At 43.9% G+C, this 18,831-nt stretch overlaps 1 protein-coding gene across 1 annotated transcript; it reads left to right on the forward strand.

Annotated features, from left to right (window-relative positions):
• The first annotated feature begins 82 nt into the window (after positions 1-82).
• On the forward strand, positions 83-18,299 carry Pfdn6 (prefoldin 6). Its single transcript, XM_084587939.1, has 4 exons — positions 83-205; positions 5,063-5,133; positions 5,653-5,777; positions 17,887-18,299. The coding sequence occupies exons 1-4, from the start codon at positions 145-147 to the stop codon at positions 18,005-18,007; spliced, it is 378 nt and encodes a 125-aa protein (XP_084444065.1). The 5' UTR covers positions 83-144; the 3' UTR covers positions 18,008-18,299.
• Positions 18,300-18,831: the final 532 nt, after the last annotated feature.

Genomic DNA, 18,831 nt, shown 5'->3' on the forward strand with positions numbered 1-18,831 from the left:
ACATTTATGCACATTATTTTATTTTCAACCAACTCTATGGTCAACTTCGCACATTTGTTAATATAATTGAGCGATTGGTTACAGCAGACACAGGTGGACAGGTAAAGAAGCCATCGTTATCGTCATCAATAAAATTGTGTCAAAATGGAAGCTCTTCACAAAGCGCTAGTGCAAGAAGTCGAGAAATATAAGACTTTGCAGAAAGGTGAGCTGCCTGCAAGACACACAATTTGATAGATACTTGATTTACACATCGCCGTCTTGAACCAATTTGGTTACTCATGAAGTCGAGCTGCTGTACGGATTTGCATAGGCTTGCCGGGGAGTAGCCCTGCACGCGGCCGCGTCAGTGCTACACTGAAAGCTAGGCGTGTCAGAGATTTACAAACTCGACGGTTGCCTTTTAAGTGCAGAGAATCTCTCACGTGACATTATAGTATGCCTGCCTTTAAAGTTTTGTTTTTCATGTACGGTACATCATGGAATAGCCGAAGTGAAGTTGGTGGGTGTGAGATAGTAAGGGAACCTAAACCTAGTCAAAGCAGTCTCGTAAGCTAATACACAGGTTTTAACTTATTTGCAAAAGTTATGGAAAATACTGCATTCAAAATTAGTTTGCAACCGTCGTGCTACTTCGTTGATCGTCTGTATCATTTCCTAGTCTGCGCCTACGCAGTAGTGTTAGCCGATTTCCTTGGCTTCGAATGTGATCAATTGATGTGCTGATAAGTATATTAATGCACTGATTAGGAGCAAAATTTGTTATCCTGTCGAGTTAGTAACCTTTTTTTTTTTTTTTTTTTCAGGGGCATTCTAAGGCTTATCATGCTTTCAATATGGGCTTGGAAAGCAGACTAGCGCACTTCAAAACTCAGACACAGGGAGGGAACGACAACACGTGGGCCTCCCTGTGTCTGTGTTTTGAAGTGCGCTAGTCTGCTTTCCAAGATGATTTACCAACTAGCCCGTTCTTCCACTCTTGCCAGTATGGGCTGTTGCGCGAGCGCCACTGGCATACTGTCGCCGTCAAATGAAATGCGAACAGCGGAGCGTGTGGGAAAAGGTCCAGCTCAGGCAGTCTGCCATCGTTATCAGAGAGGCGCGCTCTTCCGGTTTTCAACTGTTTGTTTTCTTGTACCACTGGAGCGCCACATCCACTTTTACCAGAAATGGTGACTTGAGCAAGCGCTGTTCTGCTGCCGGCAGCGGCTGTTACCCTAGTGGGTGATGCGAGCGCAGTGACTGAAGCAGAATCAGAGCGATCTAGGCCCTTATCTAGGCCCTTGAGCTAACAGCACTCGCTTAGTCACCCTAGAACACTGCATGTGCTCGCGCATACCCGATAGCACGGGCCTGGCCCGCGGGCCGGGCCGGGTAAAGCACTTTATTGACGGGCCTGGGCCGGGCACGGGCTTTAAACTGGGGGCCCTCGCTGGACTCCGGCCTGCAAATGAACGGCTAGATTTACTGAATGCTCACTTAAGTTTTATGTAGATAACTGGTGGAGGCAGTACCAGGTGATTATAGTGCCAGTTCATGACTATTTCCTAACTGCAAACTTTTTAATACATGGTAGACATGTTAGGAATGTGAAGGGAAAATAAAAACAGTGTGAAAGCAAACAAATATGCAAATAAATTATCACATATGTGAAGTTCGCTGAGCTTTTCGGGGTGCCATTCAGTCCTCTGCGTAGAATGCATGACACGAGGCACCTGTTTTAAGATTTCGCGGTACATGTGTGGTCCGCGGTCACATCCATCACCGAGCTTATGGAAGTACTTATCGTCGAGGGCCACTTGACAGAGGGTCAGCATTGTTTTTTGTTGTTGTTCTTGTTGTCAGCGGTGCCTCCACCAAAGGACCCGTTTTCGTTCTTTTTCCCCTTTCTGCTGCCTATGCCTTCTCTACACATAGCTAGCTCTCTGTAGTAACCACATTGTTCAAAAGCGCATATGTGCGGTGCCAGTCTGTATTGCAGGCAGCGGAAGTGGTGCCTGGATATGCCCGTGTGGCCATTGAGCGCTTTCTTCATGTAGAGTTCTTTTTTTTTTAATCAACTGTTGAACCGAAAATCTTGAAATTATTCTTCCCACTGCATATGTTAGTTTCGTATGCACGTGTGTGGAAAAAAAGATGAGTGTGAAGACGGATATGAGATTAAAAACAGATGTTATGCGCTCGTTTGAACTAGGGCTTCCTCTGATCAATGGTTTAGTCATGGTATGAATAATTTTCTCCTTACTAGATTTCTCTCCCCCCCCCCCCCCCCCCCTACTGGAATTCACTGAGTATGTGTCTGACGGAGGGGCGGCTATGCAGGCTTCTTTGATCACATGATAGTGTGACCCCCAGCAGCGAACCGATTTTGAAGTCGGAAGTTGTTTTATATAGTCTTTACAAAGTTGTAGTCAGCAATATCAGAACTAAAACTGTCTTATTTGGTTTGGTTTGGTGGGGTTTAACGTCCTAAAGCAACTCAGGCTATGAGAGACGCCGTAGTGGAGGACTCCGGAAATTTCGACCACCTGGGGTTCTTTAACGTGCACTGACATCACACAGCACACGGGCGCCTTGCTTTTCGCCCTTTTCGAAAAGCGGCCGCCAAGGCCGGGATTCGATCCCACGTCCTTGGGAACAGTAGTCGAGCGCCGTAACCACTGCGCCACCCCGGCGGGGTTGTCTTGTTTGATAGTATTACTTTTTAAAAATTTATATCCATGGAATGCAAGCTACTGTACTTTGTTTGCTCATAAAAAAGAACAGTAACCAACGCAACCAGTACCAGGAATTAAAGTTTTACACTAATGTTCTAAAAACGAGGACCTCTTTTTAGGGAAATTTAAAGTAACAAGAACATGTGCATTAGTGAACCATGCTTAGCTCATGAATTTTTTTTAGATCCTCAGTCGGGCCCAACAAGTAGGCGGGCCTGACCAGGTAAGTCAGAGTTTCCTCAAGCTCGGGCCAAGCCCGGGATTGTATCGTAGGAGCCAGGCCGGGTTTGAGCAGGTAACACAAAAGGCGGCCAGGCCTTGGCCAGACCTGGGCCGATAATTTATGGCCTATGCAGTGCTCTTAGTCACCAACATGGGCCACAGCCACTGGTGCCAGCGAAGCTACAATGTGCAAGTCGCCATCTCTGGAAAGAATGGATGTGACGCTGTAGTGGCAAAACAAGAAAACGAACCTAAGAGAAAAATAAATAAAACTACCGGAAACTGGAAGAACATGCCTATCTCTGATGATGACTGGCAGACTGCCTGAGTGGGCCTTCTGCTGCTTGCTTCGCTGTTTGCATTTCATCTGACGCCGATAGTATGTTAAGTTTGTTCAGAGGGTATGAAACGTGCTGTAATAATGCTATCTCAGATGAGTGAACATGATGAGTGAGCATTCGGCAAACAGGGGCTTGTACGCATGGCATGGCATTGCCTGCAAGAGCAACAAAAACGCATCAGTTCGCTCATGCCGAGGGGGATGGACCGATTTTGACTGCTGATTGATCGTAGCTTGTGATCAATGAATGTGGCACCTACGCAAGCCTTGGCTTGTTTTTCCTGTCATTTTGTTGACGTTTCGGTACAAACGGCAAGTAATATTTGGTAGTGGGTCCCTCTGTCTTTTAGACAGATGGGCGCACACCCTACGAGATAGCCGAAAGCTTGCTTTAATCCAAGTAGCACCCCATGCTTGCATATGTAATTAAAATTTGCAAACTTGAATTTAGCATCAGGCCAGATAATACCAGCCGAATCACTCACTTCTGCATACCATTGCTCGTTCTGACATGAAAACATTCTGTCAGGTGCTTGAATTCGGTGAAGCTGCCAAAATTCGCCCTTAAGGAAACTGTCACCACACAACTCAAACCTGTTGCATCTGCTGAGGTCGAGGCATTGCACAGAGTGGTGCTTATCGTGTGTACAAGCGAACACAACGGCGTGCATATACAACTACTGATCTCGGATATTCTATGGAAGGTTACATTTATAACTTCTGGACAACTGCTTACATTCTCATTGTTGATCACTATTAGGCATTCCCCCCCCCCCCCCTGCGAGCTCAATTCCACTAGGCTGCCGTTCCATTGCTGCATAGTACCTTTAAATAGTAGAAATGTATGACAGTCAATCAGCAAGAAAGTTTGGTAAGGCTTTCTTGTCAGTTGGCTCATGCATTTCTATTAATCGTTTGTAACATTTATTTGTAACATTACATGGCAGTTACTACTGTTCCTGTCAAAAAAAAAAAAAAAGAACATTGTTTCTGGTTGTGCTTGTCAATTAGCTCTGTGATGTACTAAAAAAAGGAGTAACATTTTGTTTTTGGCACCATAACGATGCACTTTGCATACTTTCACTAAGTTTTCATGGTCTAAGTCGTGGTGTATAGATCATACTCTTTCTCTGTTTGATCAAATCCTGATTGTGGCAGCCACTTTTTGGTAGAGGAAGCAAGGCAGCCGTGCACTGTGCAGTGTCAGTGCAGGTTAAAGAATCCCAGGTAGTCAGAATTTCTGAAGCCCTCCTATATGGAGTCTTTTATAGCCTCAGTTGTTTTGGGACGTTAAATCCTGTAGACCAAACCATAAGCTACAAGTTTGAGGTAACAGCTCCTACAACTCGGCTTTCCTCTTGTACTCATGAGCCAGCCATACTGACCCCGAAGTCATCATTTCATACTCATAGGTTCCACTGCACTGTTGACATGCTGTGAAATAGAATGTGCATTGCACACAGATTTTTTCCATGCTCCTAGTTACTGCTGCGCCGATACAAACCATCTATAACAAGCATAATCCCTAGCAGCAGCGTAGGTAAGCTATATAATATGTATTGACTAGTCATGGTTGTGGTTATTAAAAATTAAGGCATTTTATCCTCTATTGCAGGAGTGGTGGTTTTGTTAAAAGAGTGGAATGACCTACTTTGAGCAGCTTTGAGGGCATTTTATATTGAGCGTGGTGAAGAAAAAAGTAGCCCAGAGTGGATGCGTTTTAACTGCCATCATATTGCAGAGTGCAGCAGAAAGCATGTACGTTGTGATATTTTACTTGCAGACTTCCAGAAGACATTCAGTCTGCGGCAGAAGCTGGACTCCCAGTTGAATGAGAACAGCGTTGTCAAAGATGTGAGACACAGTTATTTAATTTTGTTGGTGATGAGCACCTTGATATATATTGCTATTCTGATTGATCATTCAGAAATAGCAGAGTGTTAGCTGTGTTATGCATGTCATACACTTTGAGCCCCTTAGCAGTCTGGTAGGGTGAATGATGCTTTTAATTTGTTCGACTAGAACTGTACTAATACCTGCTCTGCAAGCCCATTTTGCTTCCATGAAACGTTTTTCAGAAACTCGACAACAAAAGTTTACAATCACTTTTGAGGGCACTGTTAGTTCAGGAGAATTTGTCGAAAACAGAAATGGGGGAGAGTGTATTACTTGTGCTAGTGATTGTGCTTAGTGGGCAGCGTACTAAGATGTATGGGCAAATGAAAGAGTGACCGTGTCCTGTTCCTTAATGACTGGAACATTGAATTTACATTGTACTGTTGCAGTGCAAGAGCTCTTGCTTTTGTCCATCTGCAGTTTATTTTAGTATGCAGCCTCTAATGTTGTTTGGTAATCCATTTTTAATCTGCACAGGAGCTGAATGTTCTGGAACCTGAGGCAGGGGTCTACAAGCTAATTGGTCCTGTACTTGTCAAGCAAAGCCTTGAAGATGCCAAGCAGAATGTCAACAAAAGGCTGGAATACATCACAGCAGAAATGTTAGTACTGATCCTTTATCTCACTTTGTGCAAGGAAAAATACCTTGTGCCATAGTGCTCTCCAGCCAAAGCTACCCTTGCCTCATAAGAACTGATTGTTTGCTAATATGTTTGTTTTTGGCTTAATTCTAATAGTAATTGAAGCTACCATACTGGTTTTTAGACTGCTATTCTGGTGGCTAGTGCTTTATAATCCTGCACTGTTGCATTACACATCATCACATCTTGCCAAGCTTTCATTGTGTCTTGTAGGGTACAGGGCAACTGGTAGTAAAAAGGAAGAATTAAGAATCATTTGCTGAAGTAATAAGGTGCTCCAGAAGCCTTCTAGAGTAACTGCAGACTCGATCTCTCTATCCAGATTGTAGCCTTGCTTTTAAGGATGAGTAGAGAACTCACGATCTTAAGAACTTTTATTCGTGATTTCTTTTGTCACGTATGAAAATAAGTAGAAGAAATATTTTATGCTCTGGGGGTCTCATGGTACTTTTTAGATTTGTTTGCTTTGGTTTATAGGGCTTAACATCCTAAAGTGACATTGGTTATGAGGGGCATTGTAATTTAGGTCTTTGGAAACTCCACCTGAGATTCTTTAATATGCACTTAATCAGTGCTATACCTGCAAACCCTTCTGATTTGCCCGGGAGACTCCTGGCTTTTAACTGAACTTTTGGTTGTATGACCGCTGTCCTATATATCTCCCGATAGGCTGCCTCTACAGTTGCAACTTATTGGGAGATTTAATGCAGAATAGTTTTAGCAGAGCCGGTACTGTGTGATGTAGCAGAACCCCTTTATAGTAAAATCACTTGGACTGGCAAAATATTTATTATGGACTCTTTGCAAAACTCTGGAAGTCTGCTTCTCTGCTCTGTGAAAACCCCTTCACCATGGCGGCCAAACCTGTTTTGTGGGTAGGAATGGGGTGCAGCGCAGGAGACGTCTTATGTGACAATACTGACTGTCCATTTCCTGCACCCCTCTGCCTTTTGTTGCTGTCGCGATTAAGGGATTAAGAGCACTTCTGCTTCCCAGGTACCATTCTTAACCGCCCTCCCCTTCTGCTTTTCAGTAGCTCCCCAGAAGGCTTGGTATAGTATTCTGCGCTATACACAACTTCTATGCCAGCGACGGGTTACGCTGCCATGATAAAGGGGCTTTTGCTAAGCAGGAAACCTGACTTCTAGCTTTCTCGTAATTAAATGGCTAGTTACTAAACTCATTGTTGTTTTATGAAAAAACACTCCAAAATACTTTCCATTCTTTTTGCATGTACACAGCGTCATATTCCACTGTTTCTGTCATTTAAGAGGCAATAGATCAGAAGTTCATGAGAAGCGTCGCATCCTTCACTTCTTTCCACCGCTGCCCCATGCTTTGCGCTGCACAGTGCTGCGAGTGTCCCGCTATTTCTTTCTTTCCCTACTTGCTTCACTTTTACTCTGTTTAATTTGAACAGCCCACGCCACCTCCTTTCCATGTTCGTAGCCAGCTTTACCTTCTTTTTTTTTTACTATGTGCAGCATGCTTTCCCTCATGGCTCCAAGAGCTACATAAAGTTGGCCTCTCCTCAGCACTACGGTGTGTGATGGTAAAGCCAATAAAGAAAAAAAAACGCTTGGTGGGTTCTTTTTTTTTTTTTTTTTTTTTTTCACAAATATAAGATTCCCTGGTGATCCGAGGTAGCGAACGTGTAATGACATCATTTCGGTGTCTACACTGCAGACAGGCACACTTTGCTATAACCGATATTTATCGAAAATGTCTTTACTATAAAGGGGTATCAATCGAAGGCAAACAGGGGCTGCAGTTTCACTTTACTGTATCTGAGTTTTTTATAATGGGGTTCTACTGTAATGCAGCCACATCGTAATTACCAGCATCATCATTAATGGCGGCACTAGCACCATCGTCATCATAGTTACGCAGCTGATTAAAGCCAAATCCAGCCAGAGTGAAAGTAGCCATTGCTATACAGTTAAACCTGGTCATAACGAATTCGTAAAATATCCACAATTTTTTATTATATCCAAGTTTTCATTACATGCTGTTTTCGCATGAAGACTAAAGGACAGTACAGAACGGCAACCAGAACAAGAATTGGATGTAAGGAAAACCATTTTAAAAGTGTTTACAGTTCATCAGAATTACTTGAAGTTGTAGAAGCGGTGAAACGTTTTGTGATCTTGATGAGAGCACAGTGCAACTGCAGCAGCATCCTCCATCTCTGCCATAGCTCACACGACATGTCTACAATAAAGCCCTTCTATCTTCAAGGGGTGGAGAAAAGGGGGTGGCAGAGAAATTAGAGAGAGCCCGGGAGGAGAGCATGCACGGTCAGGTCGCCGCCGGTTCAGGAGGCGTCTGCGTCTTCATATATATTCCCGCTCACCCATCACCATTGCCCCTGGAAACCGACTCTGCTTCGCATTGCCGGTGCTCTCCGCAGTTCCCATTACTGACACCGACGTGCAAGAGCTTGCGAACAACTGTGTGGTGGCGAAGGGCAAACACTGCTCGCCCCGTGTCTCTTTTCTTTGTCCTGTTATTTTTCACTGCTCTTTTGAGCATGAACTATTGTAGTGCTATGTTCTAATAGCGAAGGCAGCAGACTGCTGCTTTGCCACTTAGATGCGCCGTCGATGCTGAAATATGGCGTGTTGTATCCACTGCGGTCACTTTTTGAGGTTGTAGACATTCTTGTAATGTTAATTCATGTTTTTTTTTGATGAAACTTCCGGGGTTCTGCCAAATTGCCAGTAATTCAGTACGAGCTAAAAGATAGTTCGTTATATCAAGGTCAGCTGCCACAACATGTTCGTTACATGCAGCTTTTAAGTATATGTAGATCAAAGGGGCCAGCATTGGGGAGTTGAAAAACAATATTGAGGAATTCTCTACATGGAGGTTCGTTACTTGGAGGTTTGACCGTAGTCTGATACAGCTTAAGTCTGCAGTAACCGCCACACACAATTCCACCATGACAGAAAGTAGCCTGCTGTTAAGGCTTTTCTGGTTACTTAAATAAAAAGGTAACCATCAAGCAGAATTAAAAACTCAAGAATTTCAATGCCTTTGGCTTGTTTGATTTAGTCAAAAATTAGAAACTGATCCTTTTTGCTGTTCAGTGGAGTAATACACACGCCACATACTACTGCCCATAATTAGCAACTACTGCTTTCTTCAGGTTGTATCCTACTATAGTTGCATTTTGTATTTCTGTTGCAGCTGCTTTTGTATATGTTTAGGTTTAGCCATAGGGAGCCTGCGCTGGAGTTTTCCGCGTACCGCCAGCGGCGCCAAATGGCCGTCGCGCCACTATCTTGGTCGGACGGCTGAGACTGCCGCGGCTGGAGGCGCTGAAGAGCGGCTAATTTATCGCGAAACCAAAAGCATGCTGCTGCGTTAAGAAGTGCTCTATTACGATAACAAGATTGCTCTGCATTCCATTCCATCGCAATCGTACAAAACACAGTGGCGGTAGAACTCGGCTGGATTCAGGAGACTGCATGAGTAAGGAGGATTGTTGAGGCGCTCCGTATTACGCTTCATAATGTGGCTTCGCCTGCCATAGCGTACATATAGAGTTCTGTTTATTCGCTTTTATCATTTGCACAATCTGATGAGAACGTGTTGTGAAGGGCGCCTTTTAGAGCTGGCGTGGGCTTAAGGTTCACGCGCATACATCGGATCGTTGAGCATTGCTCGTGCACTTGAGTGGGCCGTTGCAAGATGAGTGGCAACTCAAAGTCAATAATGGACGAGAGTAAGTGGCATCCTGGTGTGCATATTGCAATCATCAAGAGAGGAAAATCGCAAGAGTTAGCCCGTTAACCGTATTGTCAGAAGTGCTAAGAGTCAGGTAATGCCCTAACCGGCATGCTTTCACACTTCTTCCCGATTTTAACTATCGCAAGTCCCTAGTAACCCTTCAACATTTCCCTATGGGTGAGTAAGTGAGCCTTCCTTGAAAACAACTCTCCAATTAGAGAATTAATTCATTCATTATTTGCTTAGAATAAAAAGATGTATTGCTTCAGGAGCACAGAAAGCACTTTTTGCATTTAAGTTGGATGTTTTAGTTTGATGGCTGACGTATTGCTGAAAACATTCGTGCAATATTTATTTTGCACACATACAATTTTATACAGATAGTCTTCATGCTCAATTCAGAACAACTTGCATATTGGAAATATCGTGCTATACGATCTAGTTGCTTCACGCTGAATGATTGTTGCATAGGACGTATGCTGCTGTCACCATGATTGCTCTAGTCTTTTATTTGGGCACGAAATAACCTAATACGCCGATCTCGAGTCGCAGTCGGCGCACAGGGTGGCTTGAGGAGGGGGGGGGGGGCTGCACCAGTGTATGATCACGCACATCACACCAGTAAATGGTGCATGCTGCAATTTTCATTCTGTGGTAAGAACAGCATAGCAATTTTGTTGTTTCACGTTCGCGCTATTTTTAAATTTTTTTGTACTAACCATCACCGATGCTAACCCCATCTTTCGATGCAATTCATTCTCATCTCTTAATATACAGAGCGCGAGTTTAGAAAGATTTAAGATATGGCAACTCTCCCCCACGCTCTCTCATTGTAGGGCGCGGATAATTTCCACCCAAAATTTTTTAGCGGCACAATTCTGGCCACTTAACTATTTACTGTCCTGTGCGAGCCTTTTCAATCGATTTGCAGCGGATCTCGGTTTTATTTGCTGTCTTAAACAGGCAAGTGTTGAAACGCGACTACAGGCCTTTGTTTCTCTATAGATGCGGTCAACAGCATCGTCCTAAATAATGGTGCGTTATATTTCGCAACAAACGAGGCACTTTTTGGTCGAGAAATTTTCTCATCATGAAGCTGTTGAATCATTACTGTTCCTCAGTGGGCAGTAGGTAAGTACTGCACACGTTCAATGCGCCTAACATGCGCAGTATTCCCAAATCCTACCTAATGTTAGTATATCAGGAAGGTTGTTTCACTTTGGTGTGATATACTTACTCTCCACTAGCGATGCTTCAACGCAGGTAATATTATTTGCTAGAAAGTGCGCTCGTAATTGCAGCACAGGGACGCTCACCTTTGCAAGCGCCCCATAGCAAGAAACAAAAAAGAAAGACTGAACTCACGAGAACCATTTCAAACCTGCACATAGCGATGTGATAGCTTCGATAACGCAGCGGCAGCGCGAGCCAAGTTGGCAGGCAGCTGAGGAGGTCAGGTTGCACCTTTAAGTCAATCAAAAAGGAAATTCCAAGTTCTTCAGAACACTAGGAGGACCATGTCGGGTGCAGCGGCGTGCAACAGCCTGCCCTCCTCTTCACCCTAACAGTTGACTACCCTGTAAATCTGCGATAAAAGCATTATGCACGAAATAGAAAGCTCACAATCCGCCGATGGGAGCAGCCACGGCACGACGAGCGGCGTGCTCCGTCCTACTATACGCTTGCTCATTTTGAAACCAGGCGGCGCTGGGTGTCTGATTTTAAGTGCGCCCCCTGGGCAGCGCAGGTTCCCTATAGGCCTTGCACAGTCTAAATTAGGATTCTCATGTGTCATGGCGCTATCAAAGCCCAAGATAAGAGATTTGCGGGCATTTTTGCAATCTCGTACTTCTGAATTTCTGTGCTTTTTGTGAGGTGAGAAAAGGTGAATTTTTCATTTTTACAATGTGTGGATGTGATGTCAGCGTGTCTCATGGTGGCAAAGGTGATTTGAAACTGTAGCTGGAGCTGTAACTGAATTCCGCTCATCAATGGACAACACAACCCTCCAATGTCTGCTGCTGGTGAGGAGCCATCAGCCTGGACCGTGCTTTGAGCAAAACTACACACACTTCCTGGCTTAAACGTTGAAAAATTTATTGCAGTCTGCATCCTCCCCCCCCCCTCCCCCCCCCCCCTCCCTCAGCTTGTTGGTGAGAGTAAAAAAAAAAATATTTTGATCTCGTCAGGTTTGCAGGTATGCACAAAGCAGTGCAGTGGACTCCTCGAAGGGAATTTTCAAAACTTTTTTATTTATCAGAAGTTTTTTTAAAGGAAAGTACACATAGTTCCTGAAGCATTACTTTAGTATTTAAATTTTACCAGCCCTTGCTGATGTGAATGTGCAGAAAAAAAAGGAATCAGCCCTGGTCCACTTTACATTCGTAAAGTGATTTTTTACAAAATAAGTGTGCACGTTTGAGGGGCTTGGAAGAAATTTTTGCGCATCCTTCGTGCTCAAAGCAGGGCTGCAAAAGTACAGCTGCAACTCTAGCTGCAGCGTCTGGCACTGCATTGGCCACAGGGTCCTCGCGCTCATGATTGGAGGTGGATTGATCCTCCGCTTGCACTTAGCGATATCTCCTCGAGGCTTTCCTGGTGACAACAAGTAGCCACATTTGCTTCCACTGTTTCATAGTCCTGTCGCAAAGAAGGGGCAATACTGGAATTAACATGATGTTGGCTTCAGCATTGTCAGCGGCACTTGCCTCACCATGGTGCATTGGTTGTATGCTTCAAAGCCTGCTTGGTGTAAGCACATTTTTACAGTCATCACCTGCACTTGTTCCCAAGTGTGGTCCAAAATGTGTATAGCCGACCGTAAGTAAATACTTTAAGCCTTCGAGCCAGCACACTACAGCGTTCAGTGGAGCAGCTGGTGGCGATAGTGGACCTTGACATTGTGGATTGCGCCTTGTCAATTTTTTGGGTGATGGCAGTCACATTGGTAGGCAGGAATTCGAGATTGATTCCTTGATTGATTTCAGTCTGGTCACCTGGCCATAGGCAAGGTAATTTTCCACGAGGAAGACAACTTTCCTGATCTGCCTAGCAAACCATGAGCCTTCCTTCTGCAGCCACTTTTTGAAAATTGACATCGTCGTCCACGCTCTTCCTGGTAAATCAGAGGAATGTTTTGAACACCCTTGAAGCAACGTGGATGTTTTGACTTCTGTACCTCCAGCAACTTCTACTGTTTATCGCCTGCCATGTTTCTTTCACCAGTACCGTAATGCACTCCTTACTGCATTTCCCACCTGTGCAGTCTTCGCCTTTGTAGATGAAAGAAGTTAGATGAGAAGCATCGAATAAGAAAGGCCCATCTCGTCGACATTGAGGATGTCTTTTCACTCGTAGTGACCTGCAGCCGCCCCTTTTGCCACCTGGTGCAGATGTCTTTGGTCACTGCAGCACTGACAGGAGTCGGAGCCTGAGCATATTTTAGGTCGGCTCAGCCATCCATTGCTGATGCTGAAATTTTCAACTCGACTTCCATTTGCAGGGCCATCCCTTGTGCCTTCTGCTCCAAAATTGTACTACTCGTAGGAAAATTAGCATTTAGCGCATGCTTAAACTACAGAAAAAAAACCTTTTCTAGTTCTTCATATGGTGTTGAGCTCATACATATTTGGTTTGAAGAAAAGGACTCATTCTTGACAGCTCTTTGAATCTCGGCTTTGTTTGTCAAAATTGGTGACAGCGTTGACTTTGGAGTTTCGAAGTTCACAACTTCTATTTTATACAGGCTGCTTCACTCAAGCTCCTGCAGTGCTTTTAACTTTTAAAGCGAAAGCTATTACTACGCCTTTCCATATCTTGATTGACGTTTGTTTCGTATCGCCTTCTTGAACATGCCTAGCGGCGTGTGGCCTCCGAGCTGCCCACTTCTTTTTCGCATGTTGTGACATGCGGAGCCGGCAACGCTCGCATCTTCTTCTAGTTCACACACCTGCTTTCATCTTCTTCACACACCTGGCAAACTTCATTGGTGCCGGTGCATATATCCACAAATATACAATATTGCCTGACACAATTCTACACAGCCTTCCCGTCCCCTGCCTACCCTTTCCTGCCACTGCTGCCCATCGGACTCACCTCCTGCAATTTCCCTCTTTAAAAGCTCTTGACACCTTCGTGTCGTCTAGAATTGTAAGGACGGTTCACTCAAGGCTAAAGTCCCACTATACAGCTTTAGCAGTTGTTATAGGTATCTGCCGTTACTGCCTGAAATGCCAGTTCCGAGCGATGTCGCTAAACGGTTAATAAATATGCATAATCTTCTTTTTAAAATGCTCTCGACACCCTCGTGCCATCTAAACCTGGCTGTGCTGTCCTTGAGATTCGCAGATATCCATGGAGGAGTCGTGCACTTTCACTTTATCTACTTAGGTTTAGCCATGTTAAACCTTTCCTTAACTTTTTAGAGCACAGCTCTTTGGTGCCTGTTCCTGCGTTTCGCAGTGTCACCTTCGGCGTTGTCCCTTGTAACCACTCGGCGCGGAGAGGAGGAGAAGGGTAGGTTCTGCACTCTACATGCACGCTCTGCTCTGGAGGGCTGACCAAGGAGGTTATAAAAAAAACTACTTGGGACTGACCGAGTGGAGCAGGAAAGTGTCTACCGGCATAGCATGTTTCCAGCATAAGAGTGGAGTCTGCCTAGAATGCTGGTGAATTTTGATGCGTTCAGCGGAAGGCTGGTTGTGTTCAATGCAACACTCGGTAGCCTGCACCGCCCGATCCTAACTGCGTAGCTGCCGCTGTTCGCCACTGCGAACTGCCTGCCTATATAAATAGTTTATTTTCTGCCAGTTCTTTCTGAGCCATGAGCGAAGCAACCAATGGAAGTCCTTCGTCTACCGCTGCGTGCACAGTTAATCCGCCTAGTGTCGCCGCCGCCTTTCCTGTTGTAGCGCAGCCCACATATACGCTTAGATCAAGAACTGTTAGTGGAGTGCTTCTTGAAGAAGGAATATGTGTGAAAAATAAAAAGTTGTCTGTAATTGTGGCACATGCAAGCACAAACATGCCTGGGGTGGATTCAGTGTTTAGCTTTTGAACCGTTGAACCGAGGTCAACAGCATTTCTTTCCTCCAAAAACCAAACTAATCCATTGCAGGGAAAGTATGGTTGCTTCCCAGTTGCTATCCTAACTAATACCAATACTGCTGATGCTAAGGCATGTTGCTGACACCCGTTCCTAGATCCACATGGACAGGCACACTTAATTGTAATCAAGTGCTCTAAAATCATGTAAAAGCCAACCATGTGACACAAGTTGGAGCTATTATTTTAATGTTTTTTAAGTGAAACAAACTACAGAGCTAGTACAGAAAAGGAGTAAATGTTCTACCATAACTGTACATTCTTTGTTGGTATCCAACTGTTCATGAAGAGTCACAAAAGCATGGGATTGGGCATGGCATAATTAATAGAGGTCATTGTTATTGGCAATCACGTTTTTGGATTTGTGCTTTTTTGCGCAGTTATAATAATGCTTACAATTTCATGGGGGAGGGGGGGGGGATTTTTAGACAAGTGGTGAAATTAGCAGTTAGGATACTTAATTGGCTTTGGAAGGTAATCTTCTTTGCTACTGGAAAAGTGGTGATAAAAACACTGAAGGCAGCATAAAAATGTCAGACTGTTTATTCTGACCCACATTTGCCTCTGGTAGCCCTGTATCTTCAGATTTGCAATGTGTAGCAGATTCCCCCAGCGCACCTGCCTCGGATTATCCTGAAACATCTTCAGAGTCACACCAGTTCACCCTAAGGATTGGCGGCCTTTCAGATAAAGCATATTACCAATTATTCAGTATTCCTTGTGGGCGTAAGAAGTATAATAAACAAGTGTGATACCTTGATGGATGCATGTGTAGCTGATATTGATGTTTTAATTTAGACTTGATTTTCGAGTAAAGTCGACAGTGATGAACTGTTTTCTTGTGAAAAGAAAATATGCTGTGTAGAAGCATGATCACAGTGACTGAACAGGTGGCGGTATTTTGGTGGCCATTTCTGAAGGAATACCTTGTCCCATTCCAATCAGAACTTGAATTTGTTTGTACATATGTTACCTTAACTCATCATGATGTTATAGCTTTCGCATGCTATCGGCCTTTACACTTTGTCGCCACATTCTGTGAAGAACTTTGGCTGTATGAACTAAGTTGCGTCTCGAACTCAAAAGCGCTAGTTTCTTTTTTTTTTTATGAGGTTTCAATTTTCTAGGTATTTAATAGATTGGTCCCATCATAAGAATAGGGCACCTGTGCTAAAAAACATTGACAAGTCTCTTTCGGTTGTCCGGGTCATATGTGCAGTTGCCTTATTCTTACCATAAACGTACGCCAACTAGCCCAACTTTGATCCCAACCCCATCGTGACTACTAATTCATCAATGTGTTTAGCTTTCAGTGACCTCTGTTCCACATTTACCCTATCTGAGCTCATAAAAGAGCCAACTCGCGTTATCCCCTCATGTGGAAATGTGCTCGACCTTGTGCACATAAACTATCCTGATTCTGTCTCATCCCTAACTCTACTACCAAGTCTATGCCATCATGCTCACCTTGCCCTTATAAACAGTCAAGAATAACCTGCGATTATGGGAGAGCAAACTTTCGAATCATTAATGTAACTTTTAAAGTTTGTTGACATATTCTTAGCATAGCTCTTGGAACGCAGAGTACATGAAAGCTGGAGTTCATTTAGGACTCAGGTCAAGCACTCGTATATATGTTCCTCTCCAGGGAATATCTGTCAAGAGACGTTCACCCTGGTTTAGTCTACATCTACTAAATTTTAAAAATGCATGTTTTGTTGTTGCTAGAAAGCCAACACTGCCCGAGCAAGGTTGGCTTACCCATCTAGTGCAGTGGACTACAGAAATGCTCTGTTCCATGCCAAACACACTTATTTTTATACCACTCCTCCTTCCTTACTTTATTCAAACCCTTACGAGTTTTAGAACTTTATCAGCGGGCTTGAATCCAGAGGCGCTTCCTTGAACGCTCAAGGAATATTTTTTTTTTTTTTTTTTTTCCGAATGAAGAGGGCTGTATATTAACCCCTTAACCGTTTCGGACGAGCTGCGCTCGTCCTTGCCAAGCCGTCCCCAAACCGTTTTGGACGACTATAGCTCGACCTCGCTGAATAGGTTCTTCCCTTCAGTGTTTCGGACGAGCAGCGCACGTTTGTGGCTTAGATGGCATTTTGCTCGACAGATGGCAGCACCGACCTGATAATTTGTTTTTTTTCTACCACATAAACGTCTTTTTCATATGGCAACATGGGTTTTAAAAATGGCATCCGGCGGAGGCGACGCGTGCATTGCTGGCCCGTCTTCTCGGAAACGACGCTTTTCTTCGTCGTCATCTTCTTCGAACGATGGTGATTCAGACACTGAAGGGTACATTTTTTTCAGGGAGCGAGGACGACAGTGATGCCTTTGTGCTGAGCAGTTCTTCCATATTGTGAGAAATAATAAAGTTCAGTATGCTAATTTGACTTCGTGTTTGCTTGAAAAATTTTTTAAAGATCGAATGCATGCTTTTTATTGCAATAATAATCGAAATCAGGAATAAAAAAAATAAGCAGTTTGTTAAAAAATTCGTTGATATAACAAAACGGTGAAGGGGTTAATAACGCCTTCTCATCATCCTTTTCGCAAGCTACTCCTGTAACCATAACAGGTCTCTAAAAGAGGATACAAAAAGTGCCTGTGAAGTGCTTGCATTGTGTAGAGTAAATGCCACTGAACATGCGTAATGTATACAAACGCTGAGAATTTAGTCAATATTTTGCAAATGATTCTCTTCCCTTGCCAACAGCCTCAGTGTTTCTGAGCCTCATTGAGCCCATATGACAGGTGACAGGCAGGTGACCGCGACTTATCTGACTCCATTTCTCCTCACTTATCTATTGTTGCATGGGAGTAAGCAGCAAAAAAAAAAAAAAAGTTGTACACAACCTAGCTGAATTGACTTGGTGGCACATTAATGGATGGAGTGCAGTGCCGATCTGTTTTCTTTGTTTTTCTTGCTCAGCCCTGTATATGAGTTAGAGGGAAAGCATAGAGGCTGTTCTTAACTGCCGGTTCCTCTGGTGCTACATGCACTAGATTGAAAAGTTTTGCGGAAGGATGATAGGCAACTGAATATCTATCAGTATCATCAGCTTTCTTTACACTTGGTGAATGCATCTTCAGTGCCCCTTTAATGGTGCTAGACTTCTGCTTGATAATGGCAGTCTATAATGGCCTTATAGTTATGTTTAGTTATGTCAATGTTTTGAGCCTGCAACACGACCTGTCCTTTTTCCTCTCTGCTACGTCTTAGGAAAAGGCATGACACACTACTTAAGGACTTGGAGAAGAAGCAGGAAGCGCAGAGGGAGACCATCCACAAGTTGGAAGAACAAATCCAGCAATCCCAAGGAAAAGGTGCTGTCAAGATGTGATTAACTTAAATTTGTATAAATGCTTCTGTTTGCGACATCTGCACCTTGTGGAGTCTGTTTTGTGACACAAAGTTATCAATCCCATTTGCACATTTATTTTTAAGTAACATGTGAAGAATGAAGTAGAATTTACTGGAATAGCAATAACCTTGGAACTATAGAAGAGTTGCTAACAAACTTACACCACTGCTAAGTTAAATGGCAAATGCTTTCAGTAGTCTTTTACCAGTGAGCCTCCTCACTTTGTACTTCACGCGTGGTCATTCTTAAATGCATAAACTTTAAAAACATCTGTTTGACTCCTGTGTTGAAACTTTTTTCGGAATATTTTTTTTGCACCACAATTATATTCTGCCTTCAGTTAGTGTGTGTTACCTTTAGGTTGCGTTCAGAGAGCCTTTCAGCAACAATCGGCAAGGCATGACAACAGTTACACTAAGCAATTACATTCGCCATTATAATTTCCTGCGTCAGTGAGTGTATGTTACCTTTAGGTTGCGTTCAGAGACATCTTTTAGCAACAATCACCGTTTACAGGGAGTTATGTTACCATTAGGTTGCGTCAGATACACGCCGCTCAACGGAGGCACACTTGGGTGCAGCCCGTCGCGTCGTCTGGAAAAGCCGTATTGCACCCAGTTCTCATCGCCACCACTCCGTGACGAGTTCGGACGGAGAGCTGCGCGCAGCAGCCGTGGCTGTGTTTTCGTTTAGGCGTCTGCGCGGTCGGCGCTTGATTATTTTTAGATTTATGAGTGGCATTTCACACATTATGGCAATGCCACATGCAAGTTTGCTATTGATGAGATGATAGCGGCATGTCA

Source organism: Amblyomma maculatum, chromosome 1 (genome assembly GCF_055883805.1).
Source record: "Amblyomma maculatum isolate TAMU_Amacu chromosome 1, ASM5588380v1, whole genome shotgun sequence".
In the NCBI taxonomy this organism is placed as follows: domain Eukaryota; kingdom Metazoa; phylum Arthropoda; class Arachnida; order Ixodida; family Ixodidae; genus Amblyomma; species Amblyomma maculatum.

Bases quoted from the DNA above. Each gene is read 5' to 3' on its own strand.
- Pfdn6 (XM_084587939.1), top strand. From the start codon at position 145: ATGGAAGCTCTTCACAAAGCGCTAGTGCAAGAAGTCGAGAAATATAAG. The intron at 206-5,062 runs GTGAGCTGCCTG...TTTTACTTGCAG, and splicing joins ATATAAGACTTTGCAGAAAG to ACTTCCAGAAGACATTCAGT. The intron at 5,778-17,886 runs GTTAGTACTGAT...GCTACGTCTTAG, and splicing joins GAATACATCACAGCAGAAAT to GAAAAGGCATGACACACTAC.